General features: G+C 41.6%; 1 protein-coding gene across 5 annotated transcripts in view; it reads left to right on the top strand.

The window, feature by feature from the left end:
- Nucleotides 1-27087, top strand: part of NTRK2 (neurotrophic receptor tyrosine kinase 2) — a 272799-nt gene that overhangs the window by 62689 nt on the left and 183023 nt on the right. For all 5 annotated transcript variants that reach the window (XR_012159057.2, XM_073345037.2, XM_073345042.2 and 2 more), the window contains exons 10-12: nucleotides 1788-1820; nucleotides 10305-10405; nucleotides 11847-11946. Coding sequence is in view for 4 of the 5 variants with exons in the window: in XM_073345037.2 (XP_073201138.1) it covers nucleotides 1788-1820; nucleotides 10305-10405; nucleotides 11847-11946 (234 nt within the window). In the remaining variant the exon portion in view is untranslated. The remainder of the gene's footprint in view (nucleotides 1-1787; nucleotides 1821-10304; nucleotides 10406-11846; nucleotides 11947-27087) is intronic.

Below are 27087 nucleotides of genomic sequence, written 5' to 3'. Positions count from 1 at the left end.
GAATTTTTTCACATAATTCAAATGTTTTATATTGGGGGAAAAAATTGTATCGATGAAGATTTTCAAAGAGAGAAGCCACATCAGAAGTAGCTTGAGGTTAGATAACAAATGCTCATTGCACCTGATGTTTGTTTCTACAGCTGGAGGGGCCATTCTCATGGGGGCACCTTAATCTGCATTATAACTTTCTAAGCATTAAAATGTCTGCAAAGGCATTTTAAAAATTGAGCCTGATACTCTGTTGCATTTTGTAGATGTTTTGCAGCTCCTACTGTCCTACTTCTCACCACAGATTCCCAAGCATTTAGCATAAGAAAAGAAGCATCAATTAACTATGTTCCTATCCTAATTTATGATGGCTTTGTACCAGTGTAACTCTCTACTGCTGTGGAGTTACTCCTGAAGTACAATGGTGTAAATCCGAGCAGAATCATGCCCACTGAGTTTGTTCTTCCTACTTAAAGGGTTTAAATATGTTTTAACTAAATTTATTTAATTTAATTACAATTTTAATTAAAAGTAGAACAAACAGTAAATATAGAGAAAACGTAATTAGGAGATTACTGTATCGGACTTACACAATACAATAGAAAATATCAGATAAGTATAAATGGGCATCTTGAAAGATAGTGTATAATAAAAAAAAAAAAAAAAAAAACCTTTCCAAGTGGAAATAGATTGATGCTATAATATGAACAGAAGGAGTTCTGTGCACTGAAGATTTGCAGGATCATGCCCAGATATATGCAGTAGTAAGAAACAGGTACAAAACGACATCAGAACTGTATATTGGAAAATGTAGATTCGTTTTGTCCATTTTAGTTGGCTAAGGACTTGATTATCTAGTTGGCCTGCACGTGGGACTCTCATTCTCTTCAATGAGAGTTCTGCCTGTGGGATCAGCTATGAAATTGGATCCTTAGCAGTGCAATTCCAAGTAGAGTTAATGAAGTTGTGCTGCTTAGTCTATTAGTGACTTTGACCCTTATTCTTTTGTGATACGCTGCCAGCTGACAATATCACAATTCTAAAGGAGTTTTTCCTCATAGTGATTTAAGTTAAGAACTAGGTGAAAGGTCGTGCTGTCCTATGGGTATAATTTGTAAGGTGTACACAAGCCAAAAATGGCTGAGAACTTAAAAACTGGACAGTAACAGACCACAGATATCACTGGTGGTTGAACCTGGTGATATTCTGAACCAAAAAAGTTCTCAACCATGCTTGTAGCTGGTTCCATCGCTTCACACTGATTAATGGACGTTCTAGGCTTGAGAGTAAAATCTGGAGAAAGTGATAATTCTGGAATCTTACTATATAGATTACAAGGCCAAATACACCCTGGCCCAAGTCATTGCCTCTCCCATTGAAGTTAACAGGCCAATTCTGGTCCCATTAATATCAACTACAGTTTTGCCATTGATTTTAGGAATAGTACATACTGTAGTTATTTCAGATTTACACCCGTGTAACAGAGCACAATTTGGCCCAGTCTGGAACCATAACTGTCTTTGCCAGAACTCAAGTTAGCGCTAGGTGTCAATCAGATCTTTCATATGAAGCAAATGTTGATATTTTGCATGTCTCTGAAAATAATTAAAAATGTAATTGAATAAAAAGCCTGTACAATGTATTTCGGTTATTTGAATTTGTGGACAATTGATATTATATAATATCATTGCTATGGCTAATAACCTTTTAGCTCTGAACAGAATTCCTAAAAACTATTGCTCTTCATGCACATTTGCAAGATATTTACAAACTCTTTCTGTTCTCTTTTTCCTGTTCAGGTAGTGGCCCAATCCTGGATCCTGAACTTTATGGTATATATTTTGATTTTCTTTTTTTTCAAAATGTACAAAAAAGAAATGACAAATTAAGTAACTCAAAAACGGAAAGATGAACTGTTATCCTGAGTTAAACTTAAATATTATTTTAACCTGAACCAAATATTCTTTATTTTGATAGTTCTTTCCCTGCCTTATATTATTTTATGATAAATGGATACAAATAGAGCTTTTTACTGCTTTCTCTGCTGCTGTTGGTTCAGACTAGGAGAAACATAATGCACTGCTATAGAATGGTTGTAAATATAAATGGTTTGAAAACTCGTGGCGAACCGGGGAAGTCCCGGATGACTGGAAAAAGGCTAATGTAGTGCCAATCTTTAAAAAAGGGAAGAAGGAAGATCCTGGGAACTACAGGCCAGTCAGCCTCACCTCAGTCCCTGGAAAAATCATGGAGCAGGTCCTCAAAGAATCAATCCTGAAGCACTTGCATGAGAGGAAAGTGATCAGGAACAGCCAGCATGGATTCACCAAGGGAAGGTCATGCCTGACTAATCTAATCGCCTTTTATGATGAGATTACTGGTTCTGTGGATGAAGGGAAAGCAGTGGATGTATTGTTTCTTGACTTTAGCAAAGCTTTTGACACGGTCTCCCATAGTATTCTTGTCAGCAAGTTAAGGAAGTATGGGCTGGATGAATGCACTATAAGGTGGGTAGAAAGCTGGCTAAATTGTCGGGCTCAACGGGTAGTGATCAATGGCTCCATGTCTAGTTGGCAGCCGGTATCAAGTGGAGTGCCCCAAGGGTCGGTCCTGGGGCCGGTTTTATTCAATATCTTCATAAATGATCTGGAGGATGGTGTGGATTGCACTCTCAGCAAATTTGCGGATGATACTAAACTGGGAGGAGTGGTAGATACGCTGGAGGGGAGGGATAGGATACAGAAGGACCTAGACCAATTGGAAGATTGGGCCAAAAGGAATCTGATGAGGTTCAATAAGGATAAGTGCAGGGTCCTGCACTTAGGACGGAAGAACCCAATGCACAGCTACAGACTAGGGACCGAATGGCTAGGCAGCAGTTCTGCAGAAAAGGACCTAGGGGTGACAGTGGACGAGAAGCTGGATATGAGTCAGCAGTGTGCCCTTGTTGCCAAGAAGGCCAATGGCATTTTGGGATGTATAAGTAGGGGCATAGCGAGCAGATCGAGGGACGTGATCGTTCCCCTCTATTCGACATTGGTGAGGCCTCATCTGGAGTACTGTGTCCAGTTTTGGGCCCCACACTTCAAGAAGGATGTGGATAAATTGGAGAGAGTCCAGCGAAGGGCAACAAAAATGATTAGGGGACTGGAACACATGAGTTATGAGGAGAGGCTGAGGGAGCTGGGATTGTTTAGCCTGCAGAAGAGAAGAATGAGGGGGGATTTGATAGCTGCTTTCAACTACCTGAAAGGGGGTTCCAAAGAGGATGGCTCTAGACTGTTCTCAATGGTAGCAGATGACAGAACGAGGAGTAATGGTCTCAAGTTGCAGTGGGGGAGGTTTAGATTGGATATTAGGAAAAACTTTTTCACTAAGAGGGTGGTGAAACACTGGAATGCGTTACCTAGGGAGGTGGTAGAATCTCCTTCCTTAGAGGTTTTTAAGGTCAGGCTTGACAAAGCCCTGGCTGGGATGATTTAACTGGGAATTGGTCCTGCTTTGAGCAGGGGGTTGGACTAGATGACCTTCTGGGGTCCCTTCCAACCCTGATATTCTATGATTCTATGATCCCCAGACGGAGGATTAGAGCTATTGGTGGCCCAACTCTTGGATTTGGAGTTTTTGTGATCCTTTCAAAGTTCTGTTTTTTGGGGGAGACTGAGTTCATTATCTTTTCTCCTGTAAGTTAGTTAATGTTTTGATGATTCAATGTTTATAAAAAGCATGTTTTACTGCTTGTAGGGAAGCCTATGCTACATCTCAGAGAGAGTAAAATTTCCATTAAAAATGAGATTTGCACAAGTGAGAGCCCCTATAACTTGTTTTTTTTCCTTTTCCCCTCTTTACTCCTTTCCTCTGTGTCTCTGTATTGGTTTTTCATCCCACCTCTCTGCTCATTTTTCATCCTATTTTTACTCCCCTCTCACTCCCCTTTTCTCCAGTCTCTCTTGTATAGTCAGAACTTGCACCTGCTAACATCTGAGTGAAAGTCATGCTTTTGAACCCAGGGTATTTTAGTTGACGCTGATTTAGACAAAATGTGTTAACCCATCCCTGATGAAGACCCAATCTATACCGCAACAGCAGAGCAGTTTGTAAACTTGCAGTTATTCTCTAACATCTCTGGGCTGTCCTTCATGGGTTAGGGACCTTTTAAAAAAAGAAAATAATGAATTGAAAGTCCGTGTGACTTACGTGCTGTTGAAAACTTTATCCAAGCTTAATAAAGTATTGCCTTAGCCTAGGTTACAGAATTTCTTTTTAACCTGATAGTAATATGTTTTTTAGCCTCTTCTGATATGGCTCCCCAAACTATTACAAGATGAACCAAAAACAGTTACGTGTAACCATTGTGAAATTGAATAGTGTTGGCATTGGGTCCTAACCATCTACAATTAAGTTGTAGAAAGTACCATCAGGAGGAGATTAATCTTGTTTTAACACAAAGAATTTGAGGACCAAATATTGGGAGAAAAATCTGCAAAACAGTTGGCTACTTATTATATAATAGCTTTGTTGTATTTGACTAAGTGCGAAAGTCCATCTTCAGCAGTGCTTCCAAACTACCCTTTATGTTCTAGGTGGGTTTGGATCCTGCTCAGTTTACGGTTATTTGGATGAAATAGCCCATGACTTAAGTTTCCTTAAGCTGATTTAAATTTTATTGCTTTGATTCCATTCCATTCCATTCCATTCCATGTCATTAAACTTTAGCAAATGTGCAATTGGGGCATCAAATTGTCTTTAAGTGGTTTGGAAATATTAAAGCATAGCTTCCCCTCCCTTTTTTTCCAAGGAGGAACTAATGCAGGTGTGTTTTTTGTAATTTGGACAGTTTTTCCTATATGTACGTTGGTTTTGATCTTTGTAATTCTCCTAGGCCCCCATTGTGTAAAAGTACTCAAGCACATGCATAACTTGCTGCATGAGAGCAGTCCTATTAACTTCAGTAAGGACTACTGACATGCTCACAGTTATGCATGTGTTTCAGTATCTTCTTGAAGAGCCTGCAAGTTCTAGTCCTGCCCAAAAACAATATTATTCTGATATTTCCATTTCCCCCTTTTTAAAGTTACTATCCTTGGACCATTTTTCAGTAACTAAAAGATACTGACTGTTAGTTCTTGCTTTCTTTGAGACTCATTGTAGTTTTAAATTGTTTGTCTTAATTCATAGTTCATAGGTCTACTTAGAGGGATAAGCTATTGAGAGAGGTGAAAGTGAGCTGATTGGAAATACTATATAATTAGTTTTTGGGAGAGTCATTGGTAGAAACGTTTTAACATGGAAATGACTTTGCGATTAGTTTCTGCTCTGTAGTGAAAACAAGAATAAGTTTATCATCAAAGAACAGACATTTCGGTAATAATGAATAAGAATATTGGGAACAAATGGCTACATATAAAACAAAATCATAACTTGCTCTTTGGACCCTAAATTTAACTAGCAAGTTACCCGCTTGTCTAAAGAAGCTTATCTCACTCAAAGTTTTTGCTAGTGTTTTCAACAAAGTCTGGGGGAGATCCCACTTTCATGAAGTAAATTTCTTGTCCATTTGCTTCCTACTTGAGGGATGACTAGGTATATCCTTTTCCCGCTCCAATATGCTCAAGCAAATCTTTGTGCACCTCTAGACGGGGTCTCTTCCCTCACCTCTGGGCTATTTTTCTCTTCTTATTAGTTTCTTTCTGAAGTCTCTGGCAGCTCTTTGTTAGCATTTGACTTAGCAGGGGCAACCATTAGCATTCTTACATATAAACAGCTAGGATAAACATCTCTTGTCTGACAATCAGTTTTCACTTTTGTTGGTTGCATACCTTATGAACATAATTTTCAGTATATATACATAACTCTTTATATAGTGTCTGTACATACATTTCACAATGATATTGATGACCAGACAGGCTTTTTTTTTTTTAATTAAAGACCTTACATGACCCTCTTTACTAGAATGTAAATACCAGACTCAGGGGATAACAGGAATCCCCTATCATCCCCTCTCTGCCCCTTTCCAGTTGGCACTAAGAGGTTCCTCGGTCACAGTAGCAGTAAAAGGAAAAAAGTTTGTACAAAAAGTCAGATTCTGAGAGCTTGCTCCTGCAAGGTACTAAACACCTCCTGTAAGTTTCTGAGTGCTATCAACTCCCGTTAACTTCAATGGATGACTGGGTACTCAGTGGCTCACAGGATTAGGCTCTTCAGGAAGGAGTAGGCATATACTGACACTTGGATATGTGATGGAGGGGGGAGAGAGAGAGACCACCATATGGGGATGATATTAAACTACAGATTGGTAGATGTAAATTTGAAAGCTAATAATAGGGATAGTTGAGCAAGATGCAAAAGGGACACCTCTTAACCCTACTGAAATAACATGGAGTAGAGGGACTAACCAGGAGATGGAATGGAAAATATTTTCAGTTAAAAAAACCTAAGAGTATCTCCACACACCCCTGCATGCCTCAGAGATTTGTGATAGGTTTTTGCAGCTCTCTCTCTTATAGTCAGACTGTGGATTTGGTGCGGGTGACTAGTGAGACAGCACTTCATAGGCTTGCCAGATCAAGGTCTACCAATGAGAGGCAAAGTGGGACACTTACGCTACTCCTCCCTGGGCCTTGTGTTAGTGGTTGAGCCAGGCAGACTGGCTGGGTGGGGCTGAGGATTTTGTGTGGAGAAAGCCCTTTGTGGGATGTGGTCCATCCCTCTGGATTTAGCTCTGTGCTGCATATGGTAGTCCCCAACCTTTCCATTAAATGTTTTTAAAACAAATGCTTACTATCCAAAGGTTAGAACTTGGAATACAGGATGTCTTTTTGGCAATAATATTTGGCATTTACATACCATTTTACATGTTCAGAGCACTGCACAAACATTAATTCTTTAAATAGTTAATCTTCCCAGCATGTCTGTGGGGTAGACAAGGAAGTATGCCAGATAAAACCCTACCCACTGCAGTGTCACAAAATGGTTCTATTTGGTTTGCAAAGAGTGTGCTCATTTTATGCTGACACTTTGCACTGGTAAATGACTGCAAATGTTACAGGGCAGTGAAGAATCAAGTCCTAAAGTTTCAAAGTCCAACTCAGTGGGTGAGTCAGAGTAAATGTAAGTGCACACGGAACAACATACATACTTCTGATAAGTCCCTCAAGATACACTTTTGCAGGCCTTCTGATATGTAGAAGGGTAAACTTTATTGGCAAATATTGCTCGCCAAATTCTGACCTCGGGTACCCGCAGGTAATTAAGGACAAAATTTGTCCCTCTGAAAATCTGATGGTCATATTGTGATATATTTTGGTATCTATGAATGTGTATTTTACCTTGCCATTGTGATTAGTTCTTGTATTATGAAAACAGATCCAAGAAATTAAAGTGGCCCCTGCAATAAAACTAGAAGAATAAAAGGGGTAAAGCTTCCATAATAAAGGCATTGCCAACAATTTCACTTCTAGAGAAAGCCAGCTGCTATAGCCACAAGAACCTAAGTACACTTAGACTTTTCATGCAGCAACAGATTTAGGTACTGTTTTCAGAAGGGGTAGGTCAAACACCCCCACCACTTTGTAATGTGGCAGGACAAAAGTGTTAGTGACATTAACTGCTAGCCTCCACAGCACCTCTTGAATGCCATATTGCTTGCGCAGATGGGGAATGCAGGCAGGGCCAAGGTGTAGTCGGTGTAATATGAAGAATGCTGTCCCCTTGCCTTTCTCTACAGTTTGATGCCTGCTGCAGATATGTAGCTGTAGAGAAGGGCATGGAGGGGAAATCACCTTAAGGCAACATTATGGTTGAGGTTTTAAATGTTAAAGTCAGGAAATTACAGTGAGTCTCCTGAAAGGACTGTAAGGGCATGGCTACAGTTGCAGATGTAGAGTGTTGTGAGTTAAACCAGCCCTCGGAGAGCGCAGTAGAGAAAGCGCTGCCGTGTGTCCACACTGTCCGATTCAAGCGCACTGGCATGGCCACATTAGCAGCTCTTGCAGTGGCCACAGAGAGCAGTGTATTGTGGTAGCCATCCCAGCATGCAAGTGGCTGCAACGTGCTTTTCAAATGGGGGGTGGGGTGGGGTGGAGTGTGACAGGGAGTGTGTTGTGTCTATGTGGGGGGGGGAGAGCATGTCAGCATGCTGTCTTGTAAGTTCAGACAGCAGCAGATCCCCCTCCCCCTGCCTCTCAAGCAACATTCCACACTAACAGTTGCTTTGTTCCAGAGCAGATAAACAGCCGGCTGTCAGAAACAGAGCTTTGAAAGGGCATATCTGCATTCCTGCAGCCAATTCCAAACAATGACAAGAGTGGCCACTTGATTTAAGGGGATTATGGGATGTTTCTGGAGGCCAATCAGAGCACAGTTATGCAACACCTCGTTCACACTGTTGCTGGGGCTTTTCAGCCAAGACAGCACCAAGCGTTCTGCTTCTTGTGGAGGTGGATTACCAGGAGGGCTCCAGCTGCAGAGTCCAGGTGCTCTAAGTGCCTTGCCAGTGTGGACGGGTTGTGAGTTAGGGCACCCAGTGCTGCTTTAATGCGCTCTAACTCGCAAGTGTAGCCAAGCCCTAAAGTGAGCCACTTTGCACGCAGAATGGGTATTATCTATTACAGCTGGACTAAATCCTGGCCTTTGGCCTATTATAGTGCAGACCTAGGAGAGTCAACGTGGTCTGGCTGGGCTGCTTTATATCAAAATAACCAGATGTTGAGCTGGTGACAGGGAGAGCCATGTAGATGTTACAGTACCAAAGAACCCAGCCCCCAAATAATGGCCGTAGATGAGATGCAGGATGCTCTGCAGCAAGGAAGTGTGTGTGCACGCGCTCATGCATGAAAACTGAAAGTGCCCATGCAGCATGTTGCCAGTGTTCCTAGCTAACCTCTCCAAAATGGCACTGAGCGCCAGGCGAAGATAGGTGTATTAGAATGCAGATTCTCCCCTCCCTTGTGGCAGTTTTGAGGACAGAAACAGCACTAATGATCCTACCCCACTTTCAAATTCCATTTATAGACTTTTGGCATTGACATTTCTTCTTGATTTAAACAAAATATAAATTGGAAAAACAATTGTGATGGACTGACTGTACATTTAAATAATCACACTAGAATTACAATTGCAACAACTGAACTGATTACATTTTATTTGAATGTTTCTCTCTCACGTGCACACACATTTTAGTATGTAATCCTAGAAATAGATGCAGCTTTGCATTTGTTTTGTATTTAGTCCTTGTTATCTTGGAATAATGCTGGTGGAAAATCCTGCATTTGATAAATCCATTGTGCAGTTTTCTAATAATTATAACTTTGTGGGGCCAAAGTCCTCTTTCAGTAGAGTTATTCTGGATTTATCCATTGGAACTAAGAGTAGGGTGTGGTCCATCACATCTGAAGAAATTAATTTAAGAAATGTCTGGCGCGAAAACTTTTTCAGGATTAAGTCTATGGCAAGTTAGCAATTTGGAACCTAAAATGTTCTTGAGTTATCCAAGTACACAGAATAATGTGTTTAAATTTTTTTGACATGAGACGATCTGTCCCTTCACACTTTGATAACTCAAAGCTAGCTAAATGGGCTTTTGCCAAAATCTCAAAAATAAATCACAGGATAATTCTACACTACAATTAGGAGTGGTCCCCCTGTCTCTACCCCTAGCCTGGATAGACCAACTTGCACTAGAGTGTGCTAAAAATAGCAGGATAGATGTTGCAGCATGTGTGACAGCTCAGGCTCTCAAGCCCACCTGACCCCCTGGATGTGAGCTTGGGTTCTTATCTCAGTCTTCGCTGGAGCTGGAACATCCATACTGCTATTTTTAGCATGCTAGTTTGAGCCAAGCTAGCACAAGTTTGTTTATCTGGGCTGGGAGGCTCAGTTCCAGCTGTAGTGTAGACATACCCCAGAAGTCCCCAAACTAATTTTTTTTAAAAAGCCTCTTCTTTGGGCTTTGGCTGAGCATAAGGCTAAAACAGTTCAATCTTGAGGGCAGTCTTTGGTTTTTAGTCACAAGCACCCAAAACCAGGTTCATAGTAAAAGTCCTTCCTTAACTTTAACTCTGGCTTCCCTCGGTAGTATATATTACAGCGTAGATCCATTCTCTGAAGTTTTACATAAGCAAAACTTACACGGTTAAAAAACAACGTCTGGAGCAAATGAAGCTTTTGGCTTTGTAGATCTCCCAACAGAATGCTCAGTTGATACAATAGAAACAATTCATCTTTTACAAGGAACTCAAGAGTCTCAAATGTTTCAAACATTGCAGTATTATAGTAACTGAAATAATGATGACAACCTTTTTTCCCCCCTCCCTAAGATTATGAAACCACACCTAATGATATTGGGGACACCACGAATAACAGTAATCAAATCACTTCTACGGATGTTTCCAACAAAGAGAATGAAGATAGCATCACTGTAAGTATATACATTGTTTCCTGGTTTGTAATCTTGGCAGACTTTCTGACTATAGAACTGATGAAGCTGTGATGGGACACTAAACTAACAGTGTACCAGAGCTGTTGCTAGAATTGTTTAAGATGCCCTTTTCAAAAAATGGGTGTGGGGGGGAAGAGTGAGTGACTTTTCATCTGAATAAAGTGGATCCTTAACTTGCATTACTTTTCTGACCAACTCTTAGAGATGATCTGTCGTACCATGTTGTTGTTTTTCGTAGGACCTAAAATACAGTAATTTTATTTACAAAGTAAGAGATTTTCACATCCTTAAAATTCAAGGTAATTTGAAAGGCTCTCTCACCGGATTTATAAATCCGGTAGTCAACTGCCGCTCGTAGTGAAGTCATGTTATAACGAAAAATCAAATTAGAATTCTGTATTTTAGCACCATTTTTCATGGGGTTGTCATTAAAGGATAACATGGAGATTTTTAGTAGAAACAGCTAATTCAGTGAGCCTGACTGTCTACTTCCTTACCTCTGTGTAATCCTTTATACCTGCATAAAGTGAATGTAAAGCACTGTCATTCTGACTGCTTAACATTTAGTGTAAATTAGTTCCCAAGATAGAAGGCAGTGGTGAATTGCACCTTGTGCATGCATACATGATACATGAATGGGAGGGAGAATTGTGAGCTATGGAAGACTAGAAAGTGGTGGGTGGGCGGGAGCTACAAACTAGATATTGCTTCAGTACATACAGGGTTTTTTAAAAAAAATTTAAATATTCAGGAATAGCTCAGGAGATAGAATTGAAGGAGGAAAGAAGTTCAGGATTTAAAAAAAAACTATTAACAATAGATATGGGCCAGTGGGAGTGATCTCAAATCAGTTCCCCCATTCTGTTCCTGTCAGTTAGGGACATCAAGGCCCAAAGTAGGAGCTGAAGTTCAGACCTGTAGGTGTGGGTCTGTGGCAACAAATCTCCATGAGCATTACTTCAGAGAGCCCCTCCCCTCCTCTATCCCCACACTGTCCCTTGTGCGACTTGTGGACAGCCGGGACCATCTCATAATCTGCAGAATCCTGAGGGGTCTGTGAGAGGACGGAGCCATCTGTGAAGAGGCTCTGTGCTGCACAGTGGCTTTGGTTCTGGTTTCCTTGTCAGTGGCTGTGCCCCAGGGGTACACTGTGTCAAAGGTAGTCGCGCCTCAGGCTGTATTATCTGTTCTGATAAAGCTCCATAGGGCTGCAGGGGTGGATGGCATGCAGTCTCTGTTCTCTGCAGGGTGGGAGAGAGCCTACATAATGGTCCCCTCTGTGCTCTTAGATCTGATTCTCTTTTTTTTCCCTTTTAAAGAAAACTTTCCCTAGTTTGATAATTCTGAATAAATGTTGATTGCTTTTGAAGACATTTAATCATCGTGCAACAGATTGAACTGTTCTTGCCCTCTCTTTTAGGTGTATGTTGTGGTGGGGATTGCAGCATTAGTGTGCACTGGCCTAGTGATAATGCTCATTATTCTGAAATTTGGAAGACACTCCAAGTTTGGGATGAAAGGTAAGAAGTGTTGTTTCTTATAAGTTACCTTAGTTGTCATAGGTCTGACCAACACGCACCACATGCCTCTGCTCCTGAAGTACCGATGATAAACTAGAAAGAGTGCCCTCGCGTATCAGTCCATGCCTTTGAACAGTAGGCAAGGAGCTGGTCAGAGAGGGATAAATAAAGGGCCTTGAACCAAACTCTGATCCAAACACATGGTTTTAAGCAATCACCTGTTCTCTGCTGGCCTGATTTCCCCCCCCCCCCACCACCACCTGAAGTCCGTTAGTAGTACCTTATTCTGCAAGACCAATGGGACTATTCATGGGGTAAGATGTTACTCAGTGTAAGATGGCAGAATCTGGCCCCAGAAAAAAGAAATTTGCTCTGATCTGCATAGGATTATTAAAGCCACACTTGGTAATTCAAACTACAATTTTGGAAGCAGGTATCTGTTAGAGCTGCAACAACTGGGGTACTGCTGCAAGTGCTTCACCGTCACATTAGAGTTTGCACTGCAGTACCATGCCATAGGAAACGGTACTTTTTGAAATGGCAGTCAGCCCTGTCTGAGGGGTGATGAGTGTGAAATTCTGAACCTTTTATTTTTTGTTTAAACCTTCAGTACTACTCCCTCTGCCCATTTCTGGAGATATTAGAGGAGGTGTGTTTTATAAAAAGAACTTGTACATTTGGTGAGGATAGGTGATCAGGGAGTATTTCACTGTGGACCAAAGGGTGACCATGTTTTGTTCTTGGGCTGAGGGTCTGTGGAGAGGGTGATAACTAATCCCTTAGGCTCCTCATCTCCCTTTATCTTTCCTGGGACCCCAACCACACTGGCAATGCCTTTTAATGATCCCATAAAAACTCATTCATGGTTTGTGGCTCTGACTGGGCCCTGACACTGAGCCATTCAGATCTGTCTGATGTACCGTCAGCTCTGGGATTCTTGAGGGGGAGAATTCCTAGAGCAGCTGAGACTTAAATGGAGAAGAACTGTGGTCAGTGCAAAGCAGCAGACATACGGCCTGAGATGATATACCTCCTCCACACATGCCTGCATGCTGTTCCCAGTCTTTGGAATCCTCAGGGGCGTTATTGGGGATGTGAAGCCTGAAGGACAAAGCTGTAAAGTTTCAAAGGGTAGAAAGAGTTATATTGGACTGAAAGAAGGTTTGGAGTATGTTTTCTTTTATGCTGGGTTGCATTAGGAGAGAACAAGAAAGCCGGATCCAAATTGTAAGGAAGGATGGTGAGATCTCTGGCATTTGGATTCTAAAAGTCTTCGTGGAATAGCACATTTATTATGTTACTATTTGTCCATACTAATGTCTGAAGAAGTTCTTTACTAGCAAGTTATATCTCCCGTCTGGGAGAGGTGAGAAAAGTTCATTTATTTTCAAAATTAGTCAATAAGTTACTAATCTTGTCTGATCTGCAGTATGACATCAGTGCTTTTCTAGCTACAAACCTGCCTAGAGCATGTTTGTGTACGGACTTCTTTCTTTGTGAGTCACTGAGTAAAATTTTGAAACTGCAGCAACTTCAACATGGAGTTTATTTTCATTTTGTTAATCAAAACAGTGAGCAAACTATAGCAAACAGTTCTGGATCCTAAGCACAAATGCTTACTCCTTCGGGTACACTCCCTCAAATGTCTGTCCCTAGTAGGGACTTTTACTCTGAGGATTAATTTACTGTAAATAAATACCAATTGATAGATTACACTTTGTAATCATGAAATAGTATAATTAACTGTAAACAAGTCCTTGAAGGTTTGTGTCAGAAAAGGACCACATTCTTCAAAGTAAAGATGGCCCTGAATTGATCCATGTATCTTCCAACTTTGAAGTTTTGCATCTAGACCTGAATTTAGGAACTTGGGTTTATCCTTAGCCCAAAGCTCCAGAGACACTTTTTCAAATTATTACCATTATCATCATTATTAGTTTGTGTTACACTAGTGCTTAGAGGATCCATCAGGGATCAGGTCCCCAATATGCTAGATGCTGTAAGTGTATGTAATACAAAAAAAGTATCTGCAGCAGAGAGCTTGAAGTCTAAGCATATGATGGGAGACAAGTGACGATAGACTAGTTGTGGGCTTGCGGGGGCAAGGAAGAAAGGTAACAGTGGAGAGATTCTATTTTGTACAATAAGCACCAGTCACAGCATACTGTATTAAAAATTTGAAGCTGTCATGTAAACAATAGAACCAAACCTGCTGCTCCTGAAATCATTGGGTGGTTTGCCATTGGAGTTGGCCCCAAATGAGGAAAAGTCAATTTACATTACATGGTGCATTTTAATCCATGTTTTATTTGGGCCAAGAGGAAATATTAAATTTGCTGTGGAAAATTTGTATTTAAACACGGCAAAATCATCCTTTCAAACGAATGTCTTCCCAAGTGCTTCTGTGAGCATTTTGCATTCACCAGAGAGAACTTCCTGAATGATACAGGCCAGGGATACACAAAGGGTTTTTACTCCTTTTTCTGTTATCTTGAGGGAACACACTGCAAGCTCCTCAATCACCACGTCATTCAACATTCTCTCCACCCTTCCTCAAACAATAGTCCAGAAAAAAACAACCCAAAGCAGGCATGTAGTTAATCTTGATAAAGAGCAGAAAGGAGAAGTAAATGATCCTTTCCAATGTAGCTAGCATCTGCAAATGGGGATAATATGTTCCACCAAATGTCAGAGGTACCCGTCCAGAGTAAAATGGTGCATGGAGTATGGCAATATTTCCCCATGAGGAGTGAAATTCATGCCTTACTTGCAGTCATGGCACGTATCAGCATTTCCAGTGCAACAGAATACACCTACTCTACTCAGGGCTAAAGTTGCCCTGGCTTTGTCTGTGCAAGGATCATTCATATCCAACTCACTCTGTGCCCTGGCTCAGAGCTGGAGGCAATCACAGTCAAGGAACCCAAGCATGCTGTGAGACTAGCTCTCAAGGTGATGCTAGCCTCCTCATAAAGGGACAGAAAGGGGTAGATTGGGGCTTCCCCCGGTCCAGCAGTGCTGCCCACACCCAGGGGAGCACATGCTGAACACTTTCAAAGACTGCCATGGTGATCACGTTCCTCCTGATCTCCTAGGTGTGATTTGTGCCTGCCTGATGTGCAGGGCTTCTGGGAACTCCCACTGGGCTAGTTCTTCTCCGAACACTCCCTGTGCACCATAGCCAGTGGCTTAAAGCCATAATGTATTGCTCAGTCTATATCTAGCCGTGTCAGCAGAGTTTTATAAAATAACTTGTATTTGGGTTTCTCATTTGGTTTTACATAACTGAGAGTGAGGCGATGGTGGACAGGAACATTTTTGGTGCTCATGCCATGCTGTTACTTTTTCAGATTACAGTAAGATAGCTCTGCGGTAGACTTGAGAACCTAAAAAACCCTCTCAATCACGTAAGTGAAGTGAACTGTGGTTGAAGTTGGGGCTTGTATTGTGTCGTAGTATAGCTGCCAACTTTGGTCTTATTTCTCCTTCAAGTCATGTCCTACCTCTTAGACTATGGGAAGGTGCTGAGTCCTAATGTCCTGATGATTAACTTCAAAAATTAAAAGATATGGCTGCTTGGCATTCTGTTCTTGAAGCTCACACAGTATAGTCAGCACTGCATGCCAGATGTTAATATTCTTCTCTCCCCACTACGACTCTGAACTTTCAAGTGTATGGAACTTACAATACTAAACGTGTAAATGCACTTATATCTGATAAAACCTATGTGCGTTCTCTGTTGTAATGGCCATTTCTTTTGGTGATGGCTCTAAATGCGATTACCTTTGTCCTAGACTTCTGTACATTTTCTGAACATGGGGCCGAGACCTTTGGACACATAGGGTTATAGTGTAGCTGAAGAAACCTGTTGTTAATTTCTTGAATATATTTATTAGTGGGGTCATCGAGATTTGTGCATTGGTCTTGTGCAACTTCTTGGTTTGCATGCTTGCTGGAGGATGTGAAAATTCTTGTGGTAGGTGTATGTCTGACTATATCCATCTTCTAAAACTGGAAGAGCACAAGGGTCCTAGAACAGAGAGGGCTGGAGTGAGTTCATGAGCCCTACTGAGGAGATTTATGGAAGAATACTTCTGGCTTCCTTTCAGTCTATCTGCACGATTGGAAGAGAAATACAAGTGAGGTGACCAGCTGGGAAATAAACCCATTTTTAATTTTGGAATGGTTAATTAGCATCAACATGACACTGAGAGAATGGAAGAGGAGGAAGAAATCTGATGGAATTTGGTGATTAAAGCCTGAATATAGGCAAAAACTCAGAGGGTCACATTTGAAACAGCATAATTCGATTCAGAAATAATTCAAAAATAATTGCCAATTTGAACCAAAATTAAGCATTTTTTTTGTACTGGGAGGAGCTGTTAGCAGTAAGAAACATAACAAGCCGAAGAGGTGTTCACATTGCAAAGACAATACTTGGGGTCCCTAATGCTCTTTGCTTTTTAAGAACTCTGGGGAGGGGAAAAAAATAATTAGACCCAAGTACTATGAGAATTGCTCTTTGGTAAAGGCCAAATGGGACTTTTATTGGAACCAGAAAGGGGGTGAGAAGGGGAACCTCTTAAGAAAACAACAAATAGATTCTGACAAAACTTGAGGGAAGCATGTGTATGTTTAATTCCTTTGAGGCGAGGGATATTTGTGTGTGTGTGTGTGAAGCTGCTGTCAGTGCTTTAAGATTTGTGCTATAATCCAAAGAAAAGGGAATAAATTGAGTCTGAAATTCCTATTGTACTTAAACCGTGCTGGAACAGTTCTCAAGTCTGAGCTTGGTAGCACACTCTCCAAAGGCTACTTTTATTCCTTAAGATACCTCATGCATCCTAAACAGGGAATGTATTTTTGAATGATTTTTATACTCCCATGAGAGCATGTATGGAAGTCTGCATTTGCAGTCTGAACAAATAACAATATGCATCAATTTCATAAATAAGTCAATGACCTTTATATAACAACTGATTCAATTTATCCATTTTTTTAAATGCTGGACCTTCAAGCTCTTGCAAGTAGATTATAGTGGCTTCTGTATGTAAATTTGTCAAACAGTCTGTCAGGCTTGTTATGTTTTTTCACTAGCTTGACTACAAGTTATCAGTCCAACAAGACCTCATATTTTGTGTGTCTGCCTGCATATAGGTAAAGAACATGTTTCTCTCATCTATTTCATGGTGGTTTTTTTTCCTGAGTAACTTCACCAACCCTTCTATACAGACCTTGAGCATTCTTTACAATTTTTTTAAGTTAAAAAAATCTTCTAAACAATATTACTATCCACTGTCTTAAACTTTCTAACTTTCTATCTTTCACCAGAGTATATTACTTTTCCTGACAAACTCTTGTTACATTTTGTATTTCAGTTTAAAGATAATACAGGAGAGCACAGCTAGAAACTTGGCTTTGGTTGTGACATGTTTCACATTTATCTTATGATACTTTAGTTTGAGTAAAAAATACTGTGCAACCATATGAATAAATGAAGCCTTAAATCACCAATATTGTCATTCAGCACTTGTGGTAACAGCTTCTCTGACACAATGTATCATCCATCCATTATAGTAAGAAGTCTTTAACCCTCATTTGCCCAGCTAATCAGATTTATGACTTTAAATAATGGGGCATTTGGGTCAGGTTGGGCTGCTTTGTCATTCTATTCTGTGTATGTGACAAATTATGTGTAGGCTCAAAAGTTTTTGCACATTCCTGTGGAAAGAGCATCATTGCCAGGAAGAGGGGTCTCTTATCCCCTACTTGTCTGTGAGCAGAGAATGTGGCAGATGCTCAACTGTGTTCTCCGTTTGAAAGTATTTCACTTTTCTGTGCTTGGCGGGGGGTAGAGGGCAGAGTCACAGCAGCATGTGACTTCAAAATATCTTTATTTCAAAATAAAATCTGTATCCTTTACTCTGGTTTGTGTTCTTGAGAGTTGAGAATGTGATAAGCAAGCGGATTAAAGGACTGTTAGGGAAAAGGGGAGACATACAATTTATTTTTATTCTACCCAATATTAATGCAACCCTGGATCAAGCAATTGTGCTCCCTATGAACTAAGGGAAGAATCTTAGGATTACAAGGAAGGTGCTGCTTTATGTAATTCCTTCTTGGGAAAGACCTGTAATTTACAAAACATAATTAGGTTTTCAAGCTCTTTATGTATCTATATAACAAGCCTTCAAAGAGCCCATTATGGACACTTTCTGTCTTGTATGCCAAATAATTTAGAAGAACCATGCTCAAAATATGGGAATTAGAGGCAGGACATCTGGATTTGTTTCCCAGGCCTGATACAGATTTGCTGTGTAATCTTCATCAAGTCACTTAAACTTTCTATCCCTCTGTTTTCCCATCTATGCTGTGGTGGTGGTAATGCGGACTATACCTGCCTTACAGGGGTGCTATGAGATTCAATCCCTTTAATGACGGGTCTTTAAATTGCTTTAGTATTATTTATTTCTATGACTGTTAACTAAAATGTACCGGAGCAGATTTAACTGAAGATGTATGGTGGCGATGAGATTCGTAAATAAGATTTAGGAAGAAATTTAACATGCTCAAATCTGTGATGTCCTTGAGGGTCACATATGTAAAAGCAAAGGAAGGGAGCTGGCTGACATCAACCAAAGATTGGATGATGTTTTACACCATTGTTCCAATGCCACCTGAGACACTGACCACCACAGTGGCCTTGGGCAAATTGTACAAACTATCTGCCGCTGCATCACCCTCTGTAGTGTGGGGATGGTGACATTTATGGGTGTTTTGGAAGATTAATTTGTTAATGCTTGTAAGTTGAGGATGCACAGTATTGTACGGCAAGAGTGCAAAGTGTTGTTGCTGTTGTTGTTATGAACTGATCCCTAGCAAAAATGTCATATGACAGACTTTACACAGATCTCTGGCCCATCAACCATTCTATAAGGCTATAAAGAAGCCTTTTTATGCAGGCATAGCTCTCCCTCCACTAGCAAAGTTGCTGCCCTAACATGCCCTCTCCTGGCTGGGTGTGGCATTGCAGCATCCTTTTGCCTCAGTTGCCCCCACTGTCCTTTGGTCAAGTCTAGCCATAAGTGTCCTGCTTGACCACTTTACAGAGACCTGCCCCTTCTGGGGCCACGGTTTGTTTTTCTTTTTTCTTTTTTTTAACCAAAGTCCAACAAAAATGTATACAAAACCAAGCCGTCAGCCTACTGGGGCTTAGCTGGCAGCCACCTCGTTACCAGCATGTCTCTGCTGCTCTATGTCTTGATTAACCCCACAATCTAAGGGCTCCTCCCCTTACACTGGGGTGCAGGCAGCTCCTCAAGGCTCCCATCTCAATCAACTCTGGAGAAGCCTGTCTGGTCTTTATCCCTTTCTCCTTCTCAGCCTTCTTTTAAGGCTGCTTCCCAGAGGGCATTTTCTACCTCCCTTTTTGGGTCTCTTCCTGATCTCTGTACTCTATCTCTTCACAGAGAGTGACTGTAGCATTTCTCCTTACTAGCAGCCCCCTTCTGCTCTGAACTTCCTCTGTTTATGGTAACCACTCAGCTCCTTCCCAAGCTGGGACTAATGTTCAGTTAAGTGTGGCCCACCCTCCAGGGGCAGCTAGGTAGCATAAATGGCCTCTCAGGCCCACATTAACCCTTTCAGGGCCTGCGTAGGGTATGCACCCCATCACACCTTGTCAAGGTTCCTCCCCCACTCTGAACTCTAGGGTACAGATGTGGGGACCTGCATGAAAAACCTCCTAAGCTTATCTTTACCAGCTTAGGTCAAAACTTCCCCAAGGTACAAAATATTACACCTTGGACAGGCCGCTACCACCACCAAACTAATACTGGTTACTGGGGAAGAGCTGTTTGGACGCGTCCTTCCCCCCAAAATACTTCCCAAAACCTTGCACCCCACTTCCTGGACAAGGTTTGGTAAAAAGCCTCACCAATTTGCCTAGGTGACTACAGACCCAGACCCTTGGATCTTAAGAACAATGAACAATCCTCCCAACACTTGCACCCCCCCTTTCCTGGGAAATGTTGGATAAAAAGCCTCACCAATTTGCATAGGTGACCACAAACCCAAACCCTTGGATCTGAGAACAATGAAAAAGCATTCAGTGTTTTACAAGAAGACTTTTAATAAAAAATAGAAGTAAATAGAAATAAAGAAATCCCCCCTGTAAAATCAGGATGGTATATATCTTACAGGGTAATTAGATTAAAAAACATAGAGAACCCCTCTAGGCAAAACCTTAAGTAACAAAAAAGATACACAGACAGAAATAGTTATTCTATTCAGCACAATTCTTTTCTCAGCCATTTAAAGAAATCATAATCTAACACATACCTAGCTAGATTACTTACTAAAAGTTCTAAGACTCCATTCCTGTTCTGTCCCTGGCAAGCGCAGCATACAGACAGCCACAGACCCTTTGTTTCTCTCCCTCCTCCCAGCTTTTGAAAGTATCTTGTCTCCTCATTGGTCATTTTGGTCAGGTGCCAGCGAGGTTACCTTTAGCTTCTTAACCCTTTACAGGTGAGAGGAGCTTTCCCCTGGCCAGGAGGGATTTCAAAGGGGTTTACCCTTCCCTTTATATTTATGACACACCTTCTCTTCACTATTATGGCTTATTGGGTTAAATTCATATTCCTCAAGACTGTGTGTTTCTTGATTTTGCCCACCACTTCTGCTGCTTTACCTTGTGGGTCTGGTACTATGATGGCAAGTTAGATAAAGAGCTTGGCTACATTTGCAAGTTAGAACACATTAAATCAGCCCCGGGTGCCCTAACTCCTGAGGTGTCTGCACTGACAAGGCACGTAGAGCGCCTGGATCCCACGGCTGGAGCGCCCCGGTAATCCACCTCCACAAGAAGCACAGAGCTTGCTGCGCCCTAGCTGAAATGCCTGGGTGTCAGTGTGGATGACGTGTTGCATTACGGTGCTGTGATTGGCCTCTGGAAACATCCCATAATCCCTTGAAGTCAAGTGATCACTCTGGTTATTGTTTTGAACTCGGCTGCAGGCATGCAGATATCCCCTTTCAAAGCTCCATTTCTGACATCCGGCATGCTTATCTGCTCCGGGACAAAGCAAACCATTACTGTGGAATGCTGCTGCAGCAGATGTAGGCGTTTGTGTATGTGTGTGAGAGAGAGAGGCGGGGGGTGGGGGCTGTTGTCAGGGTTTCCCCCTGCCACTGTCTAAACTTACAATACAGCATGCTGACACACACTCTACCCCCCAAAACACTGTCTCTCCCCCCACATACACCCTGTCACGCTCCACCCCTCCCATTTGAAAAGCACGTTGCAGCCACTTGCACACTGGGATAGCTACCCCCATGCACTGCTCTCTCTGGCATTGCAAGAGCTACTCATGTGGCCATGCCACTGTGCTTGCAGCTGACCGTGTGAACACACGGCAGTTCTTTCCCTGTTGCTGTCTCTGAGGGCTGGTTTAACTCCCGGCGCTCTACGTCTGCAAGTATAGCCATAGCCAAAGTGCAGCTAGATGAAGAAAGTAATGAAGTGCAGGTTCCTAAAAGGAACAACCTTGTGGACTACACTCAACACATGGCAGAAGGGAAATTATTAAGTGATTGGGAATTTTAAGCTATGGAATTGTAAATGGCATCACAGAATATTGTCCAAGATCTCCATGCAGTTATTAAATTGTAGTGGTAGAGATGTGCAAATATTGGAATTTTTTTTGTTCACTGGCAATTCTGAAAAATAGGGTCAACCTCACCCCAGGTCAGCCTCACCCCAGTATTTGAAATCTTTGTTGAATTGAATGAGTTAAAAAAAAATTAATTTCAGGTCAAATTAAGCTGAAAGGTGTTTAAATTTTGACCACTTTAGAGGGTTTTAATTTTTTAAAGTAAAATTATAAACCAAATTTCAAAACAGTCTTTTCAGATTGCAAAAATTGAAACTTTCTTCATTTTAGACTTTTTGAATTTTTTTAACACACTTAGGCAAAACTGATAGAAACGTGAAATGTTTTGGCATCGCTGAAGTTGCATTTTGTACAGAAAAAAGTTTTGGCCGCAGAGTTTTGCTCGGCACTACTTAGTAGTAAGGACGGATATGGAAGGAGGATTTATGGCAGCTAGAAAGGACTCAATGGTCAAAGGTACTGTATAGCTGGATATAACACCAGTGAAATGCTCTGTGCTCTGTTTGGGGTTATAGGTAAAATATATTAAAACCACATGTATACACACTTTCTTCTGAAGGCAGCATACGAGTGGATGATTGGGGCAGGGGTGCAAGCATATGGGGGATGCGTGCATACACATTGAGGTTGCTAAGAACAAAAGGCATGAAGTGTGGGGCTGGGGGATAAAGAGAGCAAAGGAATGAGAGAGAAATCATAGAATATCAGGGTTGGAAGGGACCTCAGGAGGTCATCTAGTCCAACCCCCTGCTCAAAGCGGGCGGTGTGTATCCACCCTACCCAGGGAGGGACTTCCAGGGGTAGAATTCCTCCCCAAGTTCCCAGCATGCACGGAGTTCAGATTCCCTACAACCCATCTTTCTATGCGGTCTGGGCTGGAGTGGAAGATGAAGAATTGATCAACAGCCTCTCCCAATTCCTACCCCTCTCTGCCCTCTTTAGGATAGACTGTGCCCTCAGAGCTGCAGAGGAAGACGAGTCCTAATGCAGCCCTATTGCGCAGTGGCATAATCGTGGCCTGCTCTTACACAGGTCATGCAATCGAGAAAGGGTCTTTGCTCCTGCTGATGCTAGCACCCCCGTGTGAGGGCCAGCTACAAACTGGTCCCTAAGGAATTACAGAGAGCACAGTAGGCAGAAAAAGCAGGGAAAGGACGGTAAAGATGTGATGGAAAGCAATGTGGAAGACAGAAGAGATTAGAGCTCATAATTAAACATCGCAATAAAATCAGCCATGGTGACAACAGGTATTATGGGGAAAAAAAACCTGGAATGTAGGAAGCAAATGGGGAAAGAGGAAAGAAGAAATGCAAAGGAAACTAAGTCACTATATAATCTGTAAATCCATGGTATACCCACATCTTGAATACTGCATTCAGTTCTGATCACCCCATCTCAAAATAGATATATTAGAATTGGAAAAGTTACAGAGAAGGGCAACAGAAATGATCAGAGGCATGGAACAGCTTCCTGACAAGAAGAGATTAAAAAGCCTGGGACTGGTCATCTTAGAAAATAGACGCCTCGGGGCGGATATGAACCCGATCTATACAATCATGAATGGTGCGGAGAAAGAGAATAAAGAAGGGTTACTTACCCCTTCACGTAACACAACAACCAGGGCTTACCCAATGAAGTTCATAGGCAGCAGATTTAAAACAAACAAAAAGAAGTACTTCTTTACACAACACACAGCTTGTAGAACTTGGCGCCAGGGGATGTTGTGAAGGCTAAAAGTAGAACTGAGTTCAAAAAAGAATTAGGTAAGTTCATGGAGGATAAGTCCACCAATGGCTGTTAGGCAAGACAGTCAGGAATACAGGGTGTTCCTAAGCTTCTGATTGCCAGAAGCTGGGTCTGGATGATGGGGAATGGATCACTGAAATTTGCCTGTTGTGCTCATTCCCTCTGAAGTGTCTAGCACAGACTACCATCAGAGACCGAATACTGGGCTATACCGACCATTGGTCTGACCCAGTATGATTATTCTTATGGCCTTAATTTAATTTTTTGAAAAAGGCCCCAATTCTCCTGTGCATTTAAATGTGCTTTGTTGCAAAGAAGACAGAAATCCATCAGATCTAGCCCCTTGAGGTTTCTCTTGTCAAAAGGAGAGCCTTGAAAGGCACTGAGAAACCATAACAGCTCCTTTGCAACACCAGGCCACTGGTAAAAATTGTAGGGCTGGTTGAAATGGGGCTGTGGCTTCAGTGTCTTTAAACCATTACGATCCCCAGCTAGTAGAATGGCCCTTTTGGGCTGTTGGCAGCAGGTGCAGTTTACAGCAGCTTTGAAATTGTACCTGGGAACTGGCCCAGCACTCACTGGCCTCAGGTTCAGGGGAGGACCCAGGTGTGGTTTAAAATCACCTTTGCATCCCCTCTCCCCCTTCTGAGCTGTGCTGAGTGCTCTTTAGGTGCAGAATCTGGGCCTAATTATATAGAGTTTAATGCCAAAAGGTTACAATAAAATGCATGTTGTTTAAAGGTTGTTAAATCTTTCACGAAAATCACTTCAGAAATGTATACCAGAAGCTCTTGAATAGTCTCAGTGGGGACCACACATTTGTGCTGCTCAGGATATTGCTCTGCTGCTTTTACAATACCTGCCTGTGTGGCCTGGATTTTTCCCTTCTTGTTCCTCAGTTGTTATCCCACCTTTTAATGACCAATATCTGTTCTGTCTATGTACTGATTGATTGAATTGTCCTAATTTCTCTGTCAAACTTTGAGCAGGTCAACTTCTTTCATGGTTTCTGAGCCTGGGAATCCCGTGTTCTCAATCTGGATTCTGGAAAATGAGATTAGATTGGTGCATAAAGTCCTGTAATGCCTGGCCATATCAGATACTTATCAATTCCTTCACCAGAAGACCACAATCTTATTATGGTGAAGTACCCTTTTTGTTGTGGCTGTGTAAAAGCATTCAGTATTGAATTTCACATCACTAGGAAATAGTCACCTTGGACTTGGAGATTAACTTTTTTAGATCACTCTGTAAAATGCACATGATTATCTCCTTAGAGCTGCTTGATGCCATTGTAATTCCATTGACTTCACTGAAACTAGTCCTGATTATAGTAGTGAGAGTGAAATCAGAGGAAAGTTGCACTGATTTAAATTTACTTCAAACTAGTGGTGCGTGAATCTCAGAAGCTCAGAGATTGAATTTGGATTAAAAAAAAATTCAGATGCTTTTTTGAACTTTACCTGAACTATCCAGACTTCTTGGGCAATGTTGGTCCGGAGCTGCCATGGGAATAGGCTTTATTAACAAGTTTCAACACTCTTTGCTTCTGGCTGGTCTGGAAATGTTCCCATTCTCATAATATTTCAACTCCTGACACTGGAAGTTGGGATAGAACTCAAAGAATGGATTTTCTTGCAAGATTTCTGGTAATTCCTGTTTCTGGATGAGCAAGAAATGCTGTACAACAATTACTGTTGAAATATTCACCACTTCTGTAGCTATCTTGGATGGAACTGGGAAGTACAAAAATTAAATTAATTTCACAGAAATTAAAAATGAAGGAAAAAGGTAACCATACTTCTTAAAACTCCAAAAAAGTTCAGTGTGGGTTTGGTTTCAATTCCAGGGAGAGGTTCAAATAAGATTTTGTCTGAATTTAATAGTCCGTTCCTTATCTCAGACACACAAATTGACACGTATTTTCCATCTTTAGCAATCAGTATGACTGGGACAGCCTTGGCATTTGACTAAGTGCCATCATATCTCCAGAAGAGACATCAATATGGAATTCAATGATTGTGCTAAAATAGCACTGATGCTTAATTTTGGGAAAAGTAGAAACCCTAAGTGTTGAAAACAAAAACAGAATTAGTGTCTTAGGCTAGTCACAGCAGAGTGGGGCCAAACAAGGCCCCTATGCTAATTGATGTCTTCATATGGAGCTTAAGAAATGCATTAGGGTATATGCTGGACTTGCAAATTGGAATGAGTTTCAGCTTTTTAATTACATAGTCTGAAGCTGGAAACACACAGCTTCCGCAGGTCTTTACTAGTTGAGTGTGAAAGAGCATGCAAGAGAGCCCCTTATTTCCCTCCTATACAAGGAGTGCAGGCATTTCATGAATCCGGATCCACTGCTAGGGGGCCCTGTCTCCTATGGATCAGTAGACAAAGCTGGTTTTATGTGGGTGGCTGAGCAAAGGCCACACCTGTTAGTGACACAGTAACTGTGCTCTGTCTGTCTTCCTGCCTGCACTGGAGTAGTGCACCTCTGCACTGCCTCTTCTCTCAGACTGCACACAGTTCAGCCCTTCTCATTTATTGACCTTAAAAATTATACCCAAATTCTGTCTTCAGCTGCAACCAGGCAGTCCAGGCATTGATGTCTCTTTGGCCCATAGGCTGGATTAATGTGCTGTAAATCATTCAGCTGTTGCTGATAGAAAATATCTGTGGGGTTGCTGAGAGAGGTGGGGTGAAATGAAGACACAGGGCTCTATGACCTTGGGAAAGAGCATGGTGGCCTCACCCCTGAATTTATTTTTCAGAAAACTCCTTGTACCACGATCAATCCAACTCTGTCTCTTTGGCCACCCACTCTGTCTGGCCTACGTATATCTCATGCTTTCATTTTTGCTTTTATTTTCCAAGCAATTTTCTCCCAGCCTCTCTTCTTTCTGTTCCTTGCCCCTTTCTGTCTCATTGAATGCTGCTCACTGCTTACTGATTTCTGAAACAAGAGAGGAATGATGCCTCCGCTGTGGAACTGAGAAGCTGATCTAGGAAAATGAGACCAAATTTTATTTCTTTCTGAGATTGATTAATTAAAAGAAAAGGGAAGTGGACCGGGGAAAGAGGAATAGTGATGGGATATGGGGGGAATCTCCTTATGCTGGTCTGTTCAAGTTATTTGGCACTTTTAAAAAAAACATAATGTTATAATGAAATAAAGTGGGCAAAGTAACTACTGAGAGAAGTCTTATTTCTTCTGGGTTATTTTTACTCTTAATGTCAAAGGTTAATGCCACTGTTATTTCTTCAACTGTCTGGCTTAGCTGAATGCCCTAGGGCATAATATGCAGTAAGGCAAGCTATGTAAGAAGTGTTTTTAAAATGTCAGAGAAATATCCTTCATGTCCTCCACAGATTACCAAATACTTTCTCTGAAGCTTTTAATTAGCATTTACACTATGGACAGCTAGACAGGCGGTGTCCTCCCCATGCTCTAAATGGTCAGTTGGGAAAATGGAAAAATAGGTATGCATGAGAACTCAGAGATGCATCTGTTACTTTTAATGTCCACAAAGCATTGTGTGCTGTGTACAATGAGGGAGGAAGTAGCCCAGTGATTAGGGAACTAGCCTGAGACTCGAGAGAGTTGGGTCCAGTTCTGTGCATTGCCACAGACTTGCAGTGTGCTCTTGGACAAGTTGGTTTCTCCTGTGTCTCAGTTACCCACCTATAAAATGGGAACACTAGTACTTCCCTACCTCACAAG

This window comes from Lepidochelys kempii, chromosome 5 (assembly GCF_965140285.1).
Source record: "Lepidochelys kempii isolate rLepKem1 chromosome 5, rLepKem1.hap1, whole genome shotgun sequence".
Lineage (NCBI taxonomy): Eukaryota > Metazoa > Chordata > Testudines > Cheloniidae > Lepidochelys > Lepidochelys kempii.
This window is presented reverse-complemented; position numbering and strand designations above follow the sequence as displayed.